Below are 26,113 nucleotides of genomic sequence, written 5' to 3'. Positions count from 1 at the left end.
GGTATGAACAGTAAGGATCAGGAAGCCTGGAAGAAACTCTCTACAATAGCTTTGAAAATATCTAACTAAACTACCTTAATCTTATTCTAATCTCATTGCCATCATCGATCGTTTTGTGTTAACTTAGCAAATAGTATTGAAATGTTAACATAATTGTCAAAAATTTAGAGCGCTTACTATCACACCACACAACGATCGCCATAATATCGAGAATGCCCTGTTACTTCGAGCACGTGTTCGAACAATTATATTCGCGCGCGCGACGTTCGTTCGCAAAAAAGACGCCGGTGAGAGATTTACACACTCACACACACACCTCGACCGCGAGATCGCCGAAGATCTCTGTTTGTTTTGTTTACATCTCTACTGCCTCCCAATCGAGTGTAGTTTAGCTACCATTATTACAAGTTTTCGGAACAACAACGCAACACGTGCAAGGAGGCGCGTTGCTCCTACGGTAAAACCAACGTGCTGCGCATCGACTGCAATTCAGTCTCAGGTGGATCTTCGAGCAAGTACCAACACGTGTAAGTAGGCTTTGGTTTCGAATGGGATGGATTGGAATTCAAATTCTGTGGGAGTTGGGCGATTTTGTGAAGATATTCGCGCGGATCCGGAATTCTAATTCGATTCGGATAAGTTACGTTGCTGTAGTTGTTGTTGAAGCGATGTAACGCCGCATGGCACTATGGGCCTATCTAAACAGTACTTACGCCGTGTATTGGTGATGCATTCCGCAGTGTAATCGTCTTAGTTCGACGCTTACATTTGCAACGTATACACTTGCGCAAAACTTCTTTAGGGGTGTACTTACTTAAGGCGACGCGCAACGACATCGTGAAAGTTGTTTTTTTTTTCGTCACACTGGTTCCTCCAAGCCATGTCGATTTGTGTACACAATACCTACTTCGATCGGGTTTGGTGTTTGTGATTGGCGACTACTGCGGCGACCGACGACGATACAAACGGCCATGGGATAGAGTAGGCACGGCTTCGGCTCGACAGTCTGCTCGTAGAGCTCGATCAAATAGCTTGCGGATTTTTAACTGCGCGAAGTTTGTGCATTTAGTTCGTTGACAAATTCAGTACAATATATTTACATTGTGGTGCTTCACTCGATTATTTAACTGTTACATTCCACATTTAGAAGCATTCCTATAGATTTCAACAGTGTTCATTGAGTGTGCTTTGTTTGGTGATTAGCTCATACTTTCCTGTGTGCGTGGATAGCGAGATTAGGTTATCTGTTCGGTAGATAGCAAAACTAATTGACAACATGGCAGGCACAGGTAAACAACAGGAAAATGTGTAACTTTCACTTTACGTATTCCCAAAAACTACATGTTCTGAACTGTGTGGTGATCCTAAACCATCTAAACTCAAGTCACGTGACCCAGCTTCCGATCGAGATTGAATTGCGCGGAGGTCATAGCGGTAATCTGAGCAAGAGAGCCCATTCGCCGCCGTCATTGTCGACGTAGTCACTACAAGTGGAAGCCGTAGCCGTTCTCAATGTCTGGAGATAAAGATCACGATCCGCTCAGAGGGTGACTGTGACTTTGTCCCAAGGGTATAGGTCCTAGTTGAAGCAACGAAGCCTGACGTGATCATTATGCGCCTTGTAAGCTAGTGACTCAGACGCAATGCGAAGTGGAAAGAAGGAACGGGACAGAACAAACTCGGGCGATAATGGAACAAAGTAGGATTTTTTTTGGATCCCCTGCTTGGGGTCAAATGCATGGCTACTGAGATACGAATGCCAGCACAGGTTGATGTTGTTGCTGCGCGATCGTTCGCCGCTTGTTGTGTTGGTCAAGGACGTGCTTGCTTGGATTGTGCGGAGTTTCTCGCGTGATTTCAAGCGGTTTCTTAAATGGAGCATACTGCGTGGCCAAAGTGAAGCAGATTCCGAAGTAGATTTTGTCAATTTTAGAAACCGGTTGTGAATGACTCAGCATGGTCAGAATTCATTATGCAGCGTTTCATTAAAAATAGATTAGGTAGCTCAATTTTTTCGTTTTAATTATTAGTAACCAAGTAGATCAAATCGTATATCGACAATCAAAATTTGACGTTAAAAGAATAAATTCTTCAAATATATGTTTTCACGACTCAAGTACAGAAACAATAGATTTGGGAAAATCAATGTTCAGTACACTTCAAAAGATCTATATTCTAGGAAATTATTGGATAAAAGAACTTCCCTTAAATTCAAAAAATCATAATTTCAATTGATGTATACGTAATTTTAAAATATCAAACAATATTTTTTACGCTAATAGATCTTAGTACCTGTGTTTCCAGAATTCCTTGGATGAGAAGTTCATTTTCTTCTTCTTCTCATTTTTATTCATTATAGAGACTTTCAGTCCTGATCTGGTTCTTCTTCTAGGAATGAACTTATATTCATAGATCTATATTCCGAGAAGTTTTTTTTAACGAATAACATATTTAAAATAACGATTGATCTAATTTCAATTACACGAGGATGTATACTGCTTTTTAAATAGACCTATTTTTTGGATGGTTCTTGGGTAACTTAGAACATCTGTTGTTTGAAGCTTGACATGCATGGCTCGGAATATCTTATTAAATATGCAAAGGCTTTCAAAGGCCTGTAGATCATGCTTGTAGATCTGTTGAATATACTCCAGACTGAGTATTCTAAAGTATAGGACAGGTATGATAAAAAATTTGTGATTCAAATGTTCGGAATAAATTACAAATTAAGGTAAAGATGAATTGAAGCCAAAACTCGAATTTTCAAGAGCACAAATCTGGAGAACTGAAGACCCGTTTGAGCTGAAAACTCAATCGATTAGTCACCACCCGCTAGTGACCAATCGATTAAGTTTCCAGCTTAAACGGATGTTCGATTCTCCAGATCCGTGCTCTTGAAAATTTGAGGTTTGGCTTCGATTCATCTTCACCTTAAATGATAAAAATAAACACAATTTTTCTGCGAAAATTATCATTTTATTACATATTTTTTCATTGTACTATATATCATGATTTACGAACTTCGTAAAAATGTTCTTTAAAATGAATTTACGTAAAAAAAGAATTAGTAAAACGATATTATATTCGATAATTCACCACCATTTGGAATTATCTGCCTAGACAATCCATGTAAATCATCATAATCTGTGATCTCGTCCAAAATGTCTTGTCAAAGCACATCCAAAATAATCTTATCTCGCTGCACTATTTCAGTAAGTGTCTGTTATGTCGTTCCTCAACGGTGCCATTCACCGTCTGTTACACACATAATAATGACGTGCTTCTGGATTATCAGGGTGTCTGTTTGGTAGGGTCAACAATCAAACCAACACAATGGTTGCCTAATTTGAACAACAAACTGGTTCCGGAGGGTGGAATGATCCATATCTGTATAGGAAGCTCCGCCATACGATGAGCGAAGAAATGCGTTCCTCTACCAAAACTGGCTTCTTTGCCTGACATATAAATTCCTATTGGAAGTCGACACGTAACATTGAAATGCTTCCGATGTTTGTTGTTTTGGTTTCGGCTTGATGTTTGAATCGTTGCTGAGATGCCTAACAATGCGTGAAATTCAGTAGTCATTACCCTTACCCAATAATAGATAAGAATCGAGATATGAGCTTTCCAATCGTCTTAATTAATCGTTTTACCTGCTTTCATGCTGAATGTCATACTTCCAATAATGTATGTACCTATTTGACCTCATCTGGTGCACCCTGCGGCATTGGATCAGGTGATAAGTCATAACAAGGAGGGAGCGCTCTTTCACTCTCGCAATCACATTGAATGGTGGAATGCACGTGAAAGATTACGAGGTGCTCTGCTGGTGAGCCGGCTCCACCGAATCAACGATAGAAGCGGATTGGCGTGACCTGTTCCAACTTCTTATCACTAAATTGCCACCAGGGCGGCGTTTATGAGTAAGCCGTATGATGCGTGATCATATAGAGTTCTTGCTTGAGCCACTGGTGGTGATTAGCTTTTCTCTTCATTGAAGGGACGCGTCAAGTCTGATTATCGGGTTTGTATTGGAAGATTTACCTTTGGGTATTCATACAATAATAGATACAGTGCCGGATTTGGATTTCGGGTGGCCCGGGCCAGATCTTCAGGCAGGGGCCCTTCGTACAAGATAAGCTTGAAACGATAAGTAAATGAAAGCTAAGTATTACGAACATAAAATATCTGGATAACAGAAAATTGTAATACTTTTTGAATTCGACTCTACACATAAAGTAAATGTTGAGTAACATAAATCATAATAACATATAAAATACTTAAAAAGTCGTACAAAACAGATGATGAGATAGAATTATGACTGAATCGTTATCAATAAAGTCCAGAACGAAGAATCTATTAGTTGAAATCAAGACTAGATGATTCAGCAAGACTTGGATAACAATAGCAAAGATTATATAAATGTATTGTTTTTCAATTTTGCTTCATATGTTTCTCTTTAAATGAACTTGAATGACAGTCGTTATTGAAGCAATAAGCGAATTGATTGACTATTTTATTTTATTATGTAATTTTTTTCTTGTTTACACATTCTCAATTGGCTTGTTAGGGGTATCCAGTTTCTTACATATCCAGAATCTACGCTAAAAAATGAACAAGAATGCAAAGTTTTATAATGTTGCGTAACATAAATCATAATAACATAAGTAACATAAATCATAATAACATATAAAATACTTAAAAAGTCGTACAAAACAGATGATGAGATAGAATTATGACTGAATCGTTTTCAATAAAGTCCAGAACGAAGAATCTATTAGTTGAAATCAAGACTAGATGATTCAGCAAGACTTGGATAACAATAGCAAAGATTATATAAATGTATTGTTTTTCAATTTTGCTTCATATGTTTCTCTTTAAATGAACTTGAATGATAATTGTTATTGAAGCAATAAGCGAATTGATTAACTATTTTATTTTATTATGTAAAATTTTTCTTGTTTACACATTCTCAATTGGCTTGTTAGGGGTATCCAGTTTCTTACATATCCAGAATCTACGCTAAAAAATGAACAAGAATGCAAAGTTTTATAATGTTGCGTGACCTAGAACTATTTTTAAAACACTTATGAAATAAGTATGGAAATCACTTTTGAATCACCCCTCGGTAAATTATACTTCGGGACGAGCTGTCATTATGTAAACTAAAATGTCATTGAATCGACGGAAGAGAGAGAAACCCACAAAATATTCATTTGTGTCTCAAACTTGCAATACCCGTGATATAACATCGTTGAAATCCTTCTCCTTTGGTCACATAAGATTAATATTGTTGTGGAGAAACGAGACCAATCTAAATAATTATTTCTCCCCATCATCAAATAAGCGATGGTGGCAGTAAGAACTTTTATGTTTTGCTCCTTCCTTCCACTACAGTCCAACACTGACCACGTGGTAATCCTGTCAAAACGCTGCATAGCATTGAATGATGCCCTATATGCGAATAAAGTACCAATATAGTGCTTGTTTAAGGCCTATACGCATCAGGCTTAGAAGCATCATTGGTGTAGTGATAAGGTTTCTAAGGGGATGTCCATTAATTACAATTTTTGAAATTCCCCTCCCTCCAGGTTTTTTGTATGAAAACCAAAAATTATTTATATGGCGCGTAGGCCGTATCAAGTTCAATCTTCAAACGGCAACTGGGTAGCGGATAGAATGGGAACGGCTGTGATACATGTTATGGGCAGATTCCCTATCCAGGAAGTGGTGGACAATTTAGATGAAGGCTTCGTCATCTCCAGAATCAACGGTGTTGATGTATACAGTTGTTATGCACCTCTGACGTGGACAGTGAAGCAGTTCAGCCAGATGGTGGATCTGATAACTGACAAGTTGATCGGAAGGAAGCCGATACTCAATGCAGGAGACTTCAATGCCTAGGCTGTGGTGTAGGGCAGCAGAGTGCTCAACGTAAGCGGATATATCCTGCAGGAAGCCTTAGCGAAGCTAGATGTACGACTGTACAATAAAGGCTCCGTTAACATATTTCGGTGAAACGGAAGGGTATCCATCATTGACGTTATGTTTTACAGTCCTAAGTTGTCAGGGGTACACCCATAGCGACCATCAAACGATTCGCTACCGCATCGGTCAGTGAAACCCTGTGGTAATAACGTGAAGAATAACTAGCGAGCAAATGAGGAAGACGACAGCCTTTAACAAAAAAAAAATTCGTTGAGCCTCTTCGTCGAAGCGGCGATAACGAGGATATCAACGCTACCGAGCTAAAACAAAGGATGGTGACGGCTTGTGACGCAACTACACTGCGAAAACTGGGGCCGAGAAACAAACGGCGACCAGCTTTTTGGTGGAATGACATGCTCAGGCGGACTCAGAGAGCAGGAACGGAAAAAAAGAGAAGGGAGCGAAGGACAGCTTTCCGAGAAGCTAGAATTGCACTCAAACGGCTTGATCTCCCGCTAGTTAGTTAGTTAGTAAATCTAATTGCTACAGGGAGCTGTGCCGAGATAAAGAACACCAATCCGTGGGGTAATGCATATGGAATGGTTATGGCAAAGATCAAGGGTCCTTCGATGCCAGCTGAGATGTGCCCAAATAAGCTTAAGTTGATCGTGGAGGGTATTTTCCCGAAGCACGATCTAATGTTTTGGCCACCAACAACGCCGTACGGCGAAGACGAAGATGCAATCGCTGAGTACCGGCAAGTGTCTAACAATGAGCTTGTAGAAGCGGCGAAACTACTAAAATCAAAGGAAGCCCCTGGTACCCGTAACGTGGGTAGATCACCTTTACGAGGTGCGTTACGGGGTAAGATCAACCATATTGTACTTTTGTTGTATCTGTTCTTGTGAATACTTATAAGTTACGGTAGGAAGAGTATAAGAGAGTAACAAGCCACTAAGACCCACCTATTTGTCCTAGATGATGAGGAGGTCGAAGTGGAACAATGGCTCAATTAGCAACTGAGGTTGGTTTCAACTCATGAGACAATTTCTCTCCGAGTTCAAAAGTTTATCACTCGATATCTAGGAGGCAAACGATTCCGAATCAGTGGAGTAGCAGAACTCTTAAATTCTAAAATAAGCTTTCTGTTTCAAGGAACCTAAATGTCTCATGCGATGAAACCTGTTCACAGTTTCAAAAAACGACTTTTAATCTTATAGTAGAAGCAATAATGGATCATTAAAATAATCAAAACGGCCGCTATGAAAAGCATAGATAGCGCCACCGTAGCCTTGTGTGCTTGACAGAACAGCAATGCTGTCACAATGCTAAATCCCATATACAGTGGCGCCTTTGTTTTAATGCGGTGAGCACTAACAAAAACTACCTTCAATGATCCATTTGATACGCTAGAGTACCGATGCATGGTCAAAATCAGTATCATTCAACCAGCTTAGTGGCCGAACCCGATTAAGGGGCGCGCTTTTGAGAGTTTAATGGTGACAAACTGTTTTCTCCAAAAGGTATAAATAGCGGTATCTTTTTCTAAAGAGGCTCTATGCAAAATGGTAAAGAATGATATTTGTATAAAAAACGACTACTTCATTATTTCTCAATAGTAATGGAGTAGAACGACATGCACTAAACAAAGGACACGGGTATACCACAAAAGATCAAAGAAAACTGGTCGAGGTGGTTCATCCCGAACGAAAAAAAATAATAATCATTTTTTGTGTGGCAGGAATTTTCCTTACAATCGCGTGAAATTCCTGCCAATAAAAATTTACTGGTGGAATGACATTTCGATTTACAACAATGCTCCACAATTACGACATCATAATAGGCTATCCAATATTTTACTCCATTGCATTTTCAGAATTGAATGATTTCATGCTCATCTCAATCATGAATTGAAATTTCTCACGCATATTGTAATTATCAATCCGAAACGCATTTGAAAAATATGCTATATACAGTAGTCTGACAATTTTACGAGAGGAATATTTGCCATTTATATTTTCGTGTTCTGATTATAATTCACTACCGGGTACCCCCGTTGGTTTGACCACATTTATTCTGAACACTTTTTAATTTGTACCCCGCTAATTTGCACATCGTTCAGATTAAAAATAGTTCAAACGTCATTTAGCTTCTGGAACGGAGTAGAGGGAAATGGAACGCTGTGGAACGGAACGCAGAATCAAAACAAAACAGTGAAAGAGGTAACCAGAAACACGATTCTAGGGTGACTAGATGTTCAAATTAAAAGTGAACCCTGATGGTTTGCATGAGGTACCGTTCAAATTAACGGGGGTGATTATCATTATCAACATAATGATATTGATAACCACGCGAAGACTGCATTCTAATAACATGCATCAGACAGTTGGGATTTAAGAAGGCTTTAACATGACTTAGTACAGTCTTAGAAGTTTTACCTATGTTTTACCTATTTATTATATGACAAGTAAGTTGAGGTTTTAAATATAGGTTTTAATAGGCACTACACAGCTCCTTCAAAATACAATTTATTATCAACAAATTTAGTCAGCAAATAAGTTTTAACGGGAGCTCTTATAGATAACTACAAATAATTTTAAAGTGGGTTTTACCGAAAAGAACGTTTAGCACTTTGCAATGCTTTATTAAATCTCTTAGGATTGAATGTATCTCTAATAAAACCTCCATAAATAACGTCTGAGATCAAAAAGCACTGAAATTGTTACTTGGGTCTCTAAAGGCTAAATGTCCGATTTTCCAGTCCAAACTTTCTCTTATGGCGGGAAATTTAATCAGGTTATGAACATATTGTATCAGTGCTATATAATATACAAAATCAATGAATGCAATAACTGGCAAAAGTTTTTTAAAATGCGAAAAATGTGGAAATATTCATGAGAGCACTAAGTTAACGAGATAGGTTAATTTCCAATAAGAACGTCAGAAAGAAGAAGTTAAATTGGATGCAGATATCGGGCATCGCACCAAAAAATTTCACATATTAATTCAATCAACCTTATGCTCTTACAAACCATTTTACGCTCTTTCCATCGCTTTACACTTGTATTGCGCCGAATGCTCCACATTCAACTTTACCTCCGAGCGGCGATCATTTTTGCAATTGCCATCAGTGCCGTTTGCTTCAGGTCTTCAGAAACAAAACCATATCGAACGAGCGCGACTTGTGAATGTCGCAACTCTGAAAGTATAGCTATGGTCCGAAAATTATCGCCGTTTGTACCGGTTTATACAGCCGGTACAGTGAGCTCCAATCTGTTGTAAGTCTACTTATGACGGTTTTTGGTGGTTTATGGTGTGTATCAGACGAGGCTAGCCAAAAAATCCGGCACCAGTTTTCCGACGGATCAGTTCATTGCACGAAGTGATCATAAGTGGTCGTCACTATTGTGTCGTGTGAGGTTTAGGAAACTGTGATCTGTGGAAAATCCCAAGTGAAAATGCATGCTGCTACCATGGTGGAACTGCTGAAAGGCGTTGGTTCCGGATTGATTTACTATGGTAATTCATGTTCTGCTCTTGCTCATTAGTTACTGAATAATAAGTGTGTATGAGTTTACTATTAGTAAGTGTGACTGTGACCAGCTTATGAGAAAGTGAATTGTACTGCAGATAAAAGAATAATTAGAATTTGCAAAATTATAGCATCATTGTGACTGGACGGAAGCTTCGTTTCAAAGCCTTATCAGTGTAATGAGTTTGTAGATTGCGCAAGTGCAAGGTGACGTTTGAATCGGTTCGATCTGCAAAAATCATAGTGAGACGGGTACTTGTGAAAGTAAACTATCTACGTCATAACCAACCGGTGAACTGACAGGTCACGCGCCACTGGCTTGAACGAGAGTTGGAAGTAATAATCACTATAAATCCAAATAAAGTGGCGATCGTCGCGATAAGAGTCACTTTCCCAGGCGTTCACGTTTGTACCAACGATGTGTAGCTCGCACTAGCTACTGATTTACTATAACAAGATTGAGAGCGGTTTTGACTATCGTTATCTAACACTAATGCCTAGTCAAGCGATTCGTAGAAATGCAGTAACTCCAATGTTCTTGTTGCAAATTTATGAGCCGTTCGCATTAGCGTTGGGCAAATTTGACCAGAACATCGATGTTACTTAATCGATTCGAATTCAATATGGTGAATCGATTCATCGATTTAATCGATTCATCGATTTAATCGATTCATTTTAATCGATGTTTTTGAATCGATTCTATTCTCAGGCTCATATAAAAATTTACAAAAAAAACAAGCTCTCAAAATTAGACCAAATGCAATTGTATTTGTATATATAATACCTTCAATTAAATAACGATTGAAACTAAAAATTATACATTCTACGCTTTGAAACTAGGCTTGTGATTCATCAACTCATTAAAAAATTCTAATCAATTTCATACTTGTGAATCGAAACAAAAATCGAATGAAGAAAATCGATTCACTCGATTTTGAGTGATCCTAACATCGATTCAAAAAATCGATTAATCGGAACGAAAAAATCGATGTTCGGAACATCGATTCAAAATCGCCCATCGCTAGTTCGCATACAGAGTGGTACTTGGGGGATTGATTCTGAACAACTCAATGCTAGGAAAACTAAGCCAAGTCGTTGTTAAATGATTGTTTGATTAATCGATAAATATCTTCCCATATTGTAAATTGTATGTAATTTTTATATGATTTTATATGGGTTTTTGTTTGTATAAGTGTGGCGAGATTGTTCTAGATAGGTCCGAGCCATATCCCAAACAAACAACAAGGGTGGAATATGAAGTTTCATAGCTGATTTGAACAATTGACGGAAATAAGAGTGATATTTAACTAGTGTAGCTCTGTGCTGTTGGTTTGATGAAAAATTATTAATTCCTGATCTTGTCGAAGACCATTCTGAGTTGAAAGTCGTCATTTGAGTTGAAATTTTCCATTCTTATGCTTTCAACGCAATAAACAAAAGCAATTATTGTCAATTGGCAGGGAAAGTTTTCAATTAATTACAAAATATGGGTGTTCTGAGAACACTGAGCTGAAATGCAGGCTCTGTCTCGGGTGGGACGCGAAGCCTAAGAAAAATCAGAGGAACACGGTTATTTGCATGTCAACAATTCCATTTAACATTCAAAAACAAGACTATAGGGTGGTAAGCTGTTGGAAACCATATCCCTAAAATTCATATGAACAGAAACTTATTCTTGTTTATTGACAGAAATTTCTTCGAAATTGCATTAGATTTTCTCTCAAAATATAAATTGCAATTTCGTTTAAAACTCTATGAAACTTGCGACCACATAGAACTCATATATTTTTCTAAGGAAATGCAAAAGTCTATACTCTCTCTCTCAAAGTTCCCCTTTATACTCTCTCAGGAGGCCGTCAGGGTTTTTTTCTGAGTTTCTGCTTACGTCCAATATCCAATATATTCTAAATTAATTAACTCATTACGCGTGGTAAAGATTGACAAAGTATGGGTGAAATTATAAAAAAAAATCCACGTGCTCGGCTGGGATTTGAACCCAGGACTCTTGTATGCTAGACGAGCGCTTTACCAACTAAGCTACCGGGCCACTTGGTGACCCAATAACTGAGTTGGTTACAAGTTTAGAATTCAAATCCCCACAGACCACGCAGACCCTTTTCAATTTCACCCATAATTTTTCATAATGTGTTCCTTCAAGATTTTTTCAGGAATGTGTCTAAGAACTTTAGGAAATTCGTCAAAAAATCCTCTAAGAATTATTTCAGGATTTGTTTGTCAAATCCTTCTACAGATGATTCCTAATGTTTATGGATTCCTCCAGGAAATTTATCGAGATTTTTTCAAGAATTATTCTCGGAACCCCTCTCAGATTCTGCAGAGTTTCCTTTGAACATTTTTAAAATTTCTTCAAGAATTCCAAACCGAATATATTTGAAAATTCTAGCAAAGATTTATCATATCATTTTTCCTCAATTTTCTTGATATTTCAATTATATTTTGCACGATTTGACTCAAAAAATCTCCAGGTAAAGTTGTTCATGAAGTACTCTGGATTTCTTCTAGCAATTTCTTAAGAAAATTAATACTAGTTTTTGACAAATATTTTCACTACATCCAGCATTTCAGCATCAAGAAACCCCTGTGATATTTTTTCACATATCCTAAAAAAAACTATTCATCCATAGTAACTTCAAGGATTGATTTAAAATTCTCCAGAAAACTTTAAAGGTGTTTTTTTTTTAATTAAAATAACAAACATTCCTGCATGAAAATACTCCCAGAATTCTATTGATGCATTAAAAAATATTTTGATAAGTCTTCCAGGAATTTTTAGTAACTTCCCAGACTTTATTCGAGAAATATTTGTCATTTTTTTTTGCATGTGTATATCGTGTAGCAGGTACGAAGATACTCTATGCCCTGGGAATCGAGAAAATTTCCTTTACGAAAAGATCCTCGACCAGCGGGATTGGAACCCACGACCCTCAGCATGGTCATGCCGAATAGCTGCGCGTTTACCGCTACGGCTATCTGGGCCCCTAAAATATTTTTCTGATTTCTGAAATAATTCTAATAGATTCTTTATAGGTTTCTTTTCTCTTCCAAAAAAATCGCCAAAGAATTTTTCTGATGGTTCCTGTTAAAATACTTTAGGAGATTGCTTAAACAATTCTTCCAGAGATTACACATTAAAATCATATTAGGGATCCCTCTATATTTTTGAACTTTTCAAATTTTTACTTTTATTCTAAGAATTCTTCAAACAATTCTTTTAACAAACCCTCAAGTGTTTTGAGTTTAATTTTTATTCATCATGAATTACCTCATGATTTTATTCGGGTTTTTTGTTTTAAAGATGGCAATCATTTCTGTTATTTCTCCTGGATATTTGTATTTGCATTCTTTGATATATACCCCTACCGGCCTTGATTTTATTTGAGGAAATTTTTAATAGCTACTTCTATTTATTATGAATTACTTCCAAAGGTTTTTATCGAATTTCTTTTAAAGGTTGTCACGAAAATATATCGTTATTATTTCTCTTGGAATTTATACAGAAAATTTTATAAGTGGTCAAAAATTAACGATCATTCATATATTTCTCCAGAATTATCCTCGAGTAATCCTTACAGCATAATTCCTCACAAGAAATCCTTGAGTAACTCCTAGATCATCCAAAAAGGGACGTCTGGAAAATAATGAAGACGTACTCAAAAAAGTTAACTAATATTTGAGGAATCCTTGCAAACCTTCTAGGAACTTTCCAAAAACATTTGAAGTAATACATAAAGAAACTTTACGTGAACTCTTCGTAGAATCTTTGGATAAATATACTGAGTAATGTCTTGAGTTATTTAAAACAAAATTCTTAGAAGATAAATACATGCAGGTGTTCCTAAAAAAAATTCTTGACGAACCCTAGGAACATTTTTGAAAATGGTTGTGGAAGAAATTCTTATTTTTTCCAATTTCTGATAGAATTAAAAAATCTTGGTATTTTCTGGGTGGTTTTATAAATATCTTGTACATCTAAGATATATCATTTCTAAGAGCTAAAACTAAGCAAAACCTCTGAATAGTTCGAACGATTTTCTTTTAAGCAAATAAAGATTATTTCCTCATATTTGGTCAAAGCTTTATTTTTATAGAAATCGTTCTCAACAAGATCTGATGAAGATTCTCGATAAATTCTCCAGAAGAGGTTTGATGATGCAATTATTTAAATAAAATGCCGAAAAAAATCTAGGCTTTTGATTCTGTGGGTGTTTAAATCAGCAATAAAGTTTGATGGAAATAAATTTGAAGTTCTTTTAATTTCATTGTTTGAGTAATACCAATATTTACTCTAGAATTCTCAGCAAGAATTTCTCGCAAGACTACCTATAGATTCTTTTGGACACTTTTCTGAAATCTATGGTAAGATTTTTCAAGAATACTTTTATGCGCTTTTTGTGAAGAATTTTTCTATGAATTTTTATAAGGATTAATTTATTTACAAATTCTTCCAAAAACTTTTCTCAACATTTGTCCAGCTATTATTTTAAGAATTTGCAGTAGAATTTCTGCGATAATTGCGCATGGATTGCTTCAATCAGATTAATTCTGAAGTATCTAAAATATTAAAAGATTTTTTCTGGGAATTCTGTTAAACTATTCTTGAATGAATTTGAAAGAATTCCGTAGAATTCATTGAAGTATATTCCTGCAAATAATCTTTGAGTGTTTTAAGGAATTCATGAGGAGTTCCAGGAAAAATCAATGAAAAATAAAACCCAAAGAAATCCCATGGAAAGTTGTTTAAGACATTCCTCAAAGAATCAGCCCTTAAAGGAATTCCATGAAGAACTAGAATAACTTCCCCTCAAATTCTAATAAACTTTTAAAGAGTGCTTGTAAGAATTTTCACTGAATATCTGAAAGGAAATAAGGGAGTTTTTTTTATGAAATAAGGGAATGGATTACCAAGAATCTTCTAAAAGAGTTTCTGCGATTTGCAACTAACACAGCGTAACAAAAATGCCACTTTTGCGTGTCTCAAGGATCAAATTATGTGTCTCAAGTAGATTAAGGCTTGCTGAATCTGATTCCATTTTCAGAAATGTTCCAGCACGTCACAATTTTTAGCTACAGGTCGCCAAAGTTGTATAAAACACTGGTTTTATCGATGTTTATATGAGACTTAAAGTATAATTTATCAAACTTTATTGTGATCTTATCCGCCAACCATGCCATTTTGCACTTAAACTTTCATTTTAGACATAATTTGGTTGAAATCGCACGATTAAATTTAGATTAAACCGATTTTTTCAACATACTTGCTGTCTCCATACAAAATTCTTCGTTTCTCTTATATGGGAAAATACAAAACTTTTTTGAAACATGAAAAAATAACATTTCCGCATCGAAAGTATTATAAACTTTGTTGATAAGTATTGCTATACGCATAAAGTTTGAATTCTGTGGCAATTTAAGCAAATAAATTGCCTTACAAGCTGCCAAACTTGCAATGCATGCATGCATGGCTAAAATAGTCATTCTTTGCATTTTCAACAGCCAATATCCTAAAAACTAGGGTAGATGTACCAGTTATGGCCATAGTGGTTCCCTATTTCGCCATACGTGATATCTTGTATGCTTTTACATTTCCAAAAATCTTTTGTGTTTTAGCAGTAAAATTAAGGATAAATCTTGATGTTAAAACATTCAAAAAGATTAAAAATGTAAAAGTTATCCAAATTTTGCATATGGCCAAATAGGGAGCCACTATGGCCATAACTGGTACACTTTCCCTAGACGTGCTATGATATTTATGAAAACGACAATGGATTCAGCAACCATTAATTGAGTGAATAGCGGTATTTTGGTGCTTGAGACAAAAACGTGTTTCGCAGTGTAATTTGTTTTTTTTTTAATCTATGAAATGTAAATTTGTCTTCCAAATGTCTTTACAAATTCTGAAATGACTACCAAATATCTTCCGTCTCCCAATACAACTGAAATGTCTTCCAATGGAAGACATGTCTTCCAACCTGGTATCCATGCCGATACATGTGTACTTCGGTTCAAATAATGGCACAAAGCAGACAGACAGGGAATGGTTGAAATCCACGCGGATTAATTTCTACGATTATATATGGAACTTCTTGGTTCAAATCGCAAGACCCTTGAGGCTTGAATAAATGTTTTATTTAACCCTTATAGGCCTGAGTGAAAGCAAAAATATTGAAAGCCTCACTGTTCAGAGAATTCTTAACGGATTCAAATGATTTTTTGTCAGTTCACTGGCTCACATATCTAGTTTCTAGAAGTGGCCAGAGGAACTCGTAAATATTCCTGTGGTCGAAGTTATTCCGGTGGGTCACTGGGTCAAGTCGGGCAAAAAAGGGCTATTTTTTGGGACATGCCAAGTTACCTTTATTTATTTGCAATGATAATCATTTTAATTTGCATAAATCATTAAGATCTGATATTAAACACCATGAATGAAGAGTTTTGCACCGCTTAAAATATACCGGATGTGGCCATTCGGACGTAATGCCCGGAAGAACCGGCTATAGATTTGTTGGATACTAAACCGTTTTAATGCTCTAAAACTAGAAATCAAACGTAATTGTGCACTAAAATGCGTTCCCATAAGCTTGACACAGATGTTCAGATATAAATTGGCCACTTTATCGTAAGTTTGAGGCGCCCCGAAACCCAAAAATGATCATTTGTAGAATTAATAAAATGAGTTTTTCATAGTTATCCAATTCAATCGTTTCTCAAAAGATTTACACTGATGCAATTTTCTTCAAATTCCGTCATGTAGGGTAGATGTACCAGTTATGGCCATAGTGGTTCCCTATTTCGCCATACGTGATATCTTGTATGCTTTTACATTTTCAAAAATCTTTTGTGTTTTAGCAGTAAAATTAAGGATAAATCTTGATGTTAAAACATTCAAAAAGATTAAAAATGTAAAAGTTATCCAAATTTTGCATATGGCCAAATAGGGAGCCACTATGGCCATAACTGGTACACTTTCCCTAGTTGCTACATTATAACCCATTCCGGAAATTATCTATGACTTGAAATTTGCCTACCTCCAGGGGCACAAACGCACAGTACCCTTCTCATTTGACCTGACCCAGTGAAATAACTCCGACCATAGGAATATTTCCGCGTTCCTCTGTCCACTTTTAGAAACTAAATATGTGTGTCAGTGTACTGACAAAAAATCATTTAAATCCATTAAGAATTCGCTGAGCGATGAGGGTTTTAGAATTTTTGCTTTCACTCAGGCCTATACGGGTTAAGCAGATTAACTAAGATCAATATTTTAAATAATATTTAGCGGCAACTTTATGAACAAACAAGGATTTTTCTATATCATACAACAAGACACGATAAGTAGAAATTGATAAGCGTGGATATTAACTGTTTTCTTTCTGTCCGTTTGTGTCATCGTTCTGAACTTCGGATGCAACCGAAGATTTGCACCAAAATTTAAACCGCTGTTTCAATTGAGGTACAAATGGACCGGTTTTCGAACCGGCGTTTGAACCGATGTTCACTTTACACATGTTTGGGTTTACGTTCAGTTTCGAGCGTTTCGGTTTGCACACGAGAACAGAGTACAAGGAGAGTACGAAACCGCCTGAACCAACGTGTTCGGTGTTCGTTTGGGAAGACGACACCACATCTTTTTTTTTAACTAAGATGAATTTCACGATAAATATCTGCACTAAAATATTGAAAATGATTGCAGTAGCTTCTGGTAGAGTTCCGAAAGAGTTTTAAGTAGAATTCTTCGATCAAATGATTGAGCAAAACCTACCTTGACCAATTCATTACCGATTCTCTGCCGGAATACATGAGAAATTGTTAAAATATTTGTTTGTTGATTAGGTGACAATTTGATTCTTCATGGAAATTCTGACCGCATTGCTGAAAGTAATTCCTAATAAAACTACTGGAGGGACTTTTGAAATGTAGGTGAACTGGAGGTAATTTCTTACAAAGAGCACTTATAATGTATTGAGGTGAAGGTTTCAAGCACCTCAAAAAGCAGACGATAATATCTTAATTATGATTAATAGCATAAGTTAGCATTCCTACAACACAGGGTACCAGTAGTTAGACCTAACGCCTCTCACGCCAAGGACATGGGATCGAATCCAATCCCCGAGTTAGTCATTTATTTTTAGGTTATAGTGACGATTTCCTTCAGAAGGGAAGTAAAGCCGTTGGTTCCGAGATGAACTAGCCTAGGGCTAAAAATCTCGTTAATAGAGTTAATAAATTGGATTTCGGCGTGCTAGGTACTCTTTTATTTATCCAAATCAAAATTTTACTGTTATTTAGTGCTGATCTGATGTAATATTATACAAATCCACCTTAATCACTGTTTATACATATTTCATATGGAATAGCGACAAAAATGAAAATTTCAGTTATTTTGACGGTAAGCCTAATACAGTCAGCTCTTCATAACTCGATATTGATGAGACCATCGAGCTAAAGAGGTATCGAATTATAGATCACAGAATCATTAAATAAATGCAAATCCTTATTTAGTACTATACCATTTAATTCCGCTACAGTTTATATCTTTTGACACAGACGCGCATTTTGACCTCAACTGTAAGGCCGTCATCAGTGTCGTGTAGTAGACTCGACTTGAAGTCGGCCTTAAAGATGGCCTTATAGTTGAGGTTGAAATACGCGTATCTGTATACAAACTCTATCGGAATTAAATGGTATATCTGTTTGAATATTTTTTGTGGTAAAACAAATGAAGCTACCGGTAGAGGGGTTTATGACTGTGGGGTGACCGTATTTCGGAATTTCTGATTGTTAAATGTCAGTTTTTTTTAATTAATTTTGGTATTTTATGGTCTACTTCGAATCTATCTTTGTTTGAAAAAAAAAAAAAAATCACAGTTTCGTTTCTAACATTCGAGTCCCATAATTGTTTGTTTGTTACAACTTGCTTTATTTTTGAAACCTTATCTAACTTTCGGTTTCAGTTGTATAGAATAGAATCAATCTACCATCAATAATGTTTTTCTCAACGTAAGCGCCGATACGATCTACAACAAGAGATTTCTTTGTCAAGCAAGGATCCATTTCCCACAGCTTTGTGGTTTTTATGCCGTTCTGACTGCTGATAGCTCACGTTGTTGGTAGACGCCTAGCAGCGCGCGCACCGCCGATATCTTACTGTTTTGTTTATCGCCGTATCAAACGATACGATGGATGCGGCGCTTTCGTGCGGTTGCTGTAATATTCGGATGCCGGGCTCGTATACGATGCAACGCGACGCGCAAAAACCGCGGCTCCAGCCGATTGAGTGGCTTGTATGTAACCTAGAAGTATCCATAGGCAAGCGCACCCGTGCGTCGATTACTCGATAGAGCGTGCAGTTTTGGATCAGAACTTGATCGAATCGGACCTTCCTCTTCCGCGAAGTCGCAGTTAGTGGCCAGGCAGTTCAGAACGCTATCCTTACAACATTATTTGGTTGGGAAAGAAAAGTACCCTTTCTCTGAAATGTAATCTCACCGATAGATCTTAAACCTAGTATCTGTTTTCGTTCACTTTCAGTTTCTAACAGCGGCTACCGCACCAGCGAATCGGACAGCTCGGACAATACCTTGGGTACGCTGGAGGGAGAGGAAGCGTTGGCGATCATTAGACGAAATCTGAAATCGAGTGCCATGGATTGCGAGGGAACGCACTTCGATTGCAACTGCCCGCATGTTTTCGTAGTGTTTGGCGCTTCCGTAAGTAGTACCTCAAAATTACGAGTTAGGGTAGGTGTACCAGTTATGGACATAGTGGTTCCCTATTTCGCCATACGTGATTACTTTAATGTCTTCAAATTTTGAAAACTTTTGTGTGTTGTAGTAGTTAGGTTTAAGATATATCTTGATGATAAAACATTCAAAAATATTTCAAATGTAAAATTTATCAAAATTTCACATATGGCCAAATAGGGAACCACTATGGCCATAACTGGTACACTTTCCCTAGTTAGTAGAAGCTTTCGCCGATGTTACTTTCCAGTTCTATGAACTGTGTGCTTCGCCGTAACTTAGGTCGGCGCGGAATCGAAATCGATTTGCCGAGTGTACCTCGACCGACATGTTAATTAGCGGAACAATTGTTACAACTTGGCTGAAGCTATGTGCGCCTGTACATAGAGGAAGGTGAACTTTTGACTCGTGGAGTGAATGAATTTGACGTCAAAATTACACGGAGAAAAAATTACGGGGAGAACGATCCTCTAATGACGCGTATCGTCTTCGACGTCATCTTCGACAGTTGATCGTAGTACAGCAAATACATTGAGTACTTTTTTTGCACTCTCTAATGCTGGATTCCGCGTGCGCGCGCCAATGACGATGACTTGGGTAAAATTTAATATTGGCTCTTCAAACGTTGACCAGGTGCTTGAGTTGAGAGCGGTAAAAAGTTGTACATTGAGCCAATACACCTCGTTTGCGCATACGTGCGATAATTGCCCATTTGACATGGATTGGAAGGGCCCGAAATGATTTGCAATTAAGAACGATCATTTTGAAAGGTTTGGATTGTTTCAAGTTCTTCCGATCAAGAGGCAAGAGACTTTCGTTCAAAGTGGTTTTGGTTTATTGAATAAACAAGTAAAATGAGAAGGTGAATATTTCTCACATTTTGTCATAATTTTTCTTGCTGCTCATGTCATTGTCATTTTTAATCATTTCTACAAGGGAGCTTCAATGGCGTGCAATATTGCATTGGATTTCTCAACCGAAACCTAACATTGCGGAACATTTTTTTTGTATCAAATACTCGTTTTCAAGCCATTTCGTGACATAAGAGCACCATTCTATTTTTATTTAGGTGTATAGATAGATAGAAGTCAAACTTTATGTGTTAAGGAATACTTATTAGCAAAGCTCATAATATTTTCGATGTCCAAAAGTAATTATTTGATTGTATAGAAAAGTATTGTATTTTGCCATATAGAAGAAACGCAGTTATTTTATAGAGACTGCAGACATGTTGTGAAATCGATTTAATCGGAATTTAACGTGCAATTCAAGCCAAACTTTAACTTACAATAATGTTTTGTCTGGCTCAGTAAGACTGAGTAACTTCTTCTACTTACTTTGTACCTCGATTGCTGAAACTTAACGTCACACCATTGCCGGGCGTATTTTAGACCCTATTTTCGTCGGTCTTGGGCGATACTTCTCCAGTTGCCACGAACGTTTAGGGTTGCGTATTCGTGGTCTTCCACATCTACCTGGTTCCCTGCTGAATATTATTTTCACAATTCGTTCTTCTGACATTCGCACCAATTGATCAGCCCACTGAAGTCTGTCGTGTGTAACACGCCTAATTATATTCGCAACTTTATACACTTGATACAACTCGTGATTCATGCGCCACACACCATTTTATAGTTTCGTATCGAGTATTGTCCGAGCACTCCATGCTCGGAGGCATCAAATGCATTCCGGTCTATCAACTTCAAACACTTCCTCAGCACCTACACCACCAAGCCTGTCTCTATCTCTATCTGCAATCATGTACTTCGTTTTGGTAGAATCAATGGTCAAGCCTAGTTGTCTCCCTCTTCAGAGGCACGAAGGCCTCCTCTACTTACCTGTGATCGATTCCAATTAGGTCTATATCGTCCAAGGAGCATGTGCGACCTTGTGATAATAGTGCCATTTCTCTGCACACCAGATCTCCTAATAGCACCCTGGAGTGTTGAACAGTAAATTCGAAAGTGCGTCTCCCTGCTTCAATCCGTCTAACGTCACGAACGAGGTTTACACCTCGTCTGCGATCCGAACACTTCCGCCGGAAAACCATTTTCAGACATTATCTGCCAAAGCTCACTTCTTTTCACTGAGTCGTACGCCGCATTGAATCAAAAAACAGATGGTGAGTCTGCAAGTTATACTCCCGGAATTTGTCTAGGATCATTTGCAAGCTAAACATCTGGTCCGTTGTCGAACGGCACTCACGAAAATCAGCTTGGTATTCGTCGACGAACGACTCCTCGAGCGGTCTCAGTCTGTTACAGGATGCGCGACAGAATTTTGTACGCCGAATTCAGGGTAATTCTTCTCTAATTGGCACACTCCAGTCTGTGCGCTTTCTTGTAGATAGGGCGGATGAGGCCATCCAACTAGGGACGTTCCAATATTGCTAAGTATCGATATTTGATTCGATACGATTATTGAATCGAAGTATCGATACCACCGATATATTGAATCAAAATATCGATATATCGCAATATCATTTGATATATTTGAAGGCCGCAAAATTTTTGTATTGCATAGTTACCTGATGTTGAATTTCCAACAATTCGCAAACAATTCTTTAAACCCTTAATATTATCGGAATTTTAATCGATATGGACATGAATATCTTTTTTTATAATATATCATATAACAATTGGTATGTGAACTGCTCTTAAATATTAAAAAAAACAATTGTTTCACAAGAAAAACCCTACAATTGTTATCCAAATATTGGTTTACGATATATCGGAAAAAATGTCGATACTATCGATATATTGAATAGGAAATATCGATACCAAAATATCGAAAATCGAATGCAAAATATCGATATTCCGATATATCGGAAGTATCGGAACGTCTCTACATCCAACCAGCTGGTGGGCAATTCTTCGTTCTCCCACACCTTCAGAAGTATTCGGTAGATCGACTGGTAAAGCTGCTCGCTTCCGTGCTTGAGAAGCTCGACCGGGATCTCGTCCTTCCCAGCAGCTTTACAGTTCTTCAGCTCGCTGATTTAAAATCTCCTATGGTCGGTGGGTCCACATCTTGATCATTATCATCAATGTTCATTCTGTTTCTCGCTACATTTCTCTTTTCACCGTTCAACAAATGCTGGAAGTATTCCTTCCACCTGACACAGCCACCGCCGTTTTATCGGTCAGAAAATTTCTTTCTCGATTATTGCATATGGCTGGCACTGGTACGGTATTGTGCCACGCGTTATTCACCAATGCAGCGGTCTCCGCATATCGTTCCGGTTCATGCTATCTTGAGCTGCTCGCTTTTTTTCCAGCTACCTTTTCTTTTTTACGGTGGATTCGCTTTTCTTCGGTTCTCGCTGCCCTGTACCGCTGACGGGTACCAGCCACAAGCATACGGGTTCTGGCGACATTCTTCACGTCTGTCACTCTCTGACACTCTTTATCAAACCGGTCGTTTCGTCTTCGTCGTTAACCAGTGATGTTGACATCTCCAAAAATGTTGATTCTCCCCAACTGCTCGCCTTGGTGCTGGCGGTACTGTGCAGCTACCCCATCAGTTGACAAGCGTTGGACATTGAAGCGCAGCATTCCGTTAGTCCTGGAACGCGTGACGCTGGATAACAGCGCCTGAATTTTAGCTGGTCTATTTGGGAGCTGGCATCGGGCACTCGGGTGTCACCAGATGTGTTTACGGATATTCTTGCGTGCGAAGTAGGTACTGCTGATAGCCATCCCTCTAGTTGCAGCGAAGGTCATAAGCCGCAGCCATTATCATTGGTAACGGAATGGACGTGTCGGAAGAAATCTTCTTTCCTGATCTGCGCGTCTGACGTCTAGTTTTAAACAGCGAACACGAAAATATTGCGACACCGAAAATGTCATGCCAATTTTCTTATAATGTTTAGAATCAAACCAATATACTATTCTAGGGTAGTTCTATACATATGTTTACTTCAAAAATCCAAAGAAAAGTTAATCGATGGAGACTTGAGTATAAAATTGAAGGCATTTTCGCTTGATGTCCTCCATCAAAGTCTTTTCAGTGTGCTCCGGTACCAAATTTTCTCAGTTGTTTTTTTCATTTTCTTAACATGTCCTTTGTCACGAAAGGCTCACTCCTCAGCTCGCAAGAGCAGATGGCCAGCCAAATGAGATATTTGGAGGCGAACTTCGACATTTTCTTCTTCTTAAATTTGTCGTCCACATTGAACTTAATCTTGCCGGTGAAAAACTCCAACCCCGGAATTTGCTTAAAATCGGCTTTTATATACGTTACGTCGTCCATCACACAGCAGCCATATTTTGTCAGCATCTTCTCGTAGAGCTTCCGTGCCCGAGTTTTAGCCGTCGATTGTTGCCGCTCATCGCGGTTTGGGAAGTTCTGTACCTTGTATGTATGTAGTCCAGCATTCTTCTTTACATTCTGGACGAAGCTCTGCGACATGCCGATATTTTTAGCCAAGTCACGGCTTTGACATTGACATTGGGATTTGCTTTAATCATCCGCTTCACTTTTCCCTCCATCTTTTTGTTCTCCGGTCCCAGTTTTCTTACAGCTCCTTTGCCTTGGTCCAACGTCAACCGCTCCTGGAACCGCTTCAACACTCTGGAGACGGTTGAATGGTGAATGTTCAACATTTTTCCCAACTGCCGGTGCGACAGGTCAGAAAATTCCAGGTGTTCGGAAATAATTTGTTCTCTCGACTCGCGTTGGTTTACCTCCATTTTCGTTGAATCGAAAAACACGACTTCGAGTTTGACAGCATGTAACCAATACAAATCAATGAGAAAGTGTGCAAAATTTGGTTGATTTTTACCCAATGGTGTTGGCCCTTTATGAGGCTTTTGGATGAGGATGAGCCAATGTTTCTCTTCGCGAGAAAGAGTAGTTTACCCCTGTTTTTCCAAGGGTACATGGGAAGAATTTTGGCTAAGGGGCATGAAGCATATGATAAGCGATTCTTTAAGTTTTTTTTTCAGGTTGTATTTCAAATTTTCAATGTTTAACCAACCAGTATAATTAACTTTCTCTTATTATTTCTTCCATTCCTTCTCCACAGGGTGATTTGGCCAGGAAGAAGATCTATCCCACACTTTGGTGGCTGTTTCGTGACAATCTGTTGCCCTGCGTTACCAGGTTTGTCGGCTACGCCCGTAGTAAGCTGACTGTGAACGAACTCCGAGAGAAATGCCACCAGTACATGAAGGTTAGTTTCCATCACTTTAATCGCTACAAGTTTTACATATTCCATTTTTCCCCTACCTCAGGTCGAACCGGACCAGCAGGAAAAGTACGAGCAGTTCTGGGCGTTGAACTTCTATCATCCCGGAAGCTACGACAGCCGGCGGGATTTTGAGCTGCTGAACCAGGATATCAGCAAATTCGAAACCGGTAAAATGGCCAATCGGCTGTTCTATCTGGCGCTGCCACCGTCGGTGTTCGAAACGGTTACCGTGCACATCCGTAACACCTGCATGGGACTGAAAGGGTGGAACCGGATCATTGTGGAGAAACCTTTCGGTCGGGATGCCGACAGCTCGAACGCTCTGAGTGCCCACTTGGCGAAGCTGTTCAGCGAAGAGCAGCTGTATCGTATCGATCACTATCTAGGAAAGGAGATGGTACAGAATTTGATGACGATTCGGTTCAGTAATCAGATCTTCAGTCCAACTTGGAACCGCAACAATGTTGCCTCGGTGTTGATTACTTTCAAGGAACCGTTCGGAACACAAGGCCGTGGAGGATATTTCGATGATTTCGGAATTATCCGTGACGTCATGCAAAACCATTTACTCCAGATTCTTTCTTTGGTTGCCATGGAAAAGCCGGCCACGTGTCATCCGGATGATATTCGTAACGAAAAGGTCAAAGTACTCAAAAGCATCAAACAGCTGACAATAGATGATGTAGTTTTGGGACAATACACATCTAATCCTGATGGATTAGATGAAGATTCTCGAATGGGATACTTGGACGACCCGACGGTTCCGAAAGGATCGGTAACTCCTACATTTGCTCTGGCGGTACTTAAGATCAATAACGAGCGATGGGAAGGCGTTCCATTCATTCTGAGATGTGGCAAAGCACTTAACGAACGTAAGGCTGAAGTACGAGTTCAGTATCGGGATGTACCAGGGGATATCTTCGATGGAAAACCGAAGCGTAATGAACTGGTCATTCGGGTGCAACCCGGTGAAGCATTGTACGTTAAAATGATGACCAAATCGCCGGGAATCACTTTCGACATGGAAGAAACGGAGCTGGATCTAACCTACGGACATCGGTACAAGGATGTCAAACTGCCGGACGCCTACGAACGGTTGATCCTCGATGTGTTCTGTGGATCACAGATGCACTTTGTCCGAGCGGATGAGCTGAGCGAGGCCTGGCGAATCTTCACGCCCTTGTTGCACTACATCGAGAGAGAGCGGCCGGAACCGATCAAATATGTGCACGGTTCTCGTGGACCGAAGGAGGCGGACAAGAAGTGCGACGAAAACAACTTCAAATACTACGGATCGTACAAGTGGCACAAGAAGCAGTGAAGCAAGTTATGGTTATGGAAGAATATCATATACTGTTAGATATTTTGTTGAATGTTTTAATCATCTATTACTTTTTCCCCTTATTTTGGATATTTCATGTATTTATTTAATTCATTCGATTTCATACTAGTTAGGAGGTACGACCAAATGGAGGAGATTAGGAGGTTCATCGTTACTATTTAGTACGTTTAGCCTGATTACTTATTGTACTGAATGAAGCAGCGGAAGGCATTTTTGAATATATATTTTTATACAAAATTGACCAAAATCCCCAAATAAAAACATTCCCGGACCAATGTTTTAACACACGTGTTTGCTTTTTCTCCATTGACACCCTGCTCACGGTTGGAAGCTGACTGATAAAATCCCGCCTAATTTAT

At 38.3% G+C, this 26,113-nt stretch overlaps 1 protein-coding gene across 3 annotated transcripts; it reads left to right on the top strand.

Moving 5' to 3' along the window:
• Nucleotides 1-415: 415 nt before the first annotated feature.
• Nucleotides 416-26,037, top strand: LOC5572093 (glucose-6-phosphate 1-dehydrogenase). Of its 3 annotated transcripts, none has more exons than XM_021849018.1 (4): nucleotides 416-527; nucleotides 19,010-19,188; nucleotides 24,248-24,394; nucleotides 24,456-26,037. In XM_021849018.1, exons 2-4 carry the CDS (start codon nucleotides 19,123-19,125, stop codon nucleotides 25,731-25,733), a joined length of 1,491 nt encoding a protein of 496 aa, XP_021704710.1. In that variant the 5' UTR covers nucleotides 416-527; nucleotides 19,010-19,122; the 3' UTR covers nucleotides 25,734-26,037. The 3 variants fall into 3 exon arrangements, with proteins under 3 accessions (XP_021704710.1, XP_021704708.1, XP_021704709.1); XM_021849016.1 differs by lacking the exon at nucleotides 416-527 and adding an exon at nucleotides 980-1,289; XM_021849017.1 differs by lacking the exon at nucleotides 416-527 and adding an exon at nucleotides 18,789-18,939.
• The last annotated feature ends 76 nt before the right edge of the window (nucleotides 26,038-26,113 follow it).

Source organism: Aedes aegypti, chromosome 3, assembly GCF_002204515.2.
Source record: "Aedes aegypti strain LVP_AGWG chromosome 3, AaegL5.0 Primary Assembly, whole genome shotgun sequence".
NCBI classification, from domain to species: Eukaryota; Metazoa; Arthropoda; class Insecta; order Diptera; family Culicidae; genus Aedes; species Aedes aegypti.
The sequence above is the reverse complement of the archived record's forward strand: the minus strand, read 5'-3'. Positions and strand labels throughout refer to the sequence as shown.

Coding starts and splice junctions, on each gene's coding strand:
- LOC5572093 (XM_021849016.1), top strand. Junction 19,189..24,247: donor TCGTAGTGTTTGGCGCTTCC/GTAAGTAGTACC, acceptor CCTTCTCCACAG/GGTGATTTGGCCAGGAAGAA. Junction 24,395..24,455: donor AATGCCACCAGTACATGAAG/GTTAGTTTCCAT, acceptor CCCCTACCTCAG/GTCGAACCGGACCAGCAGGA.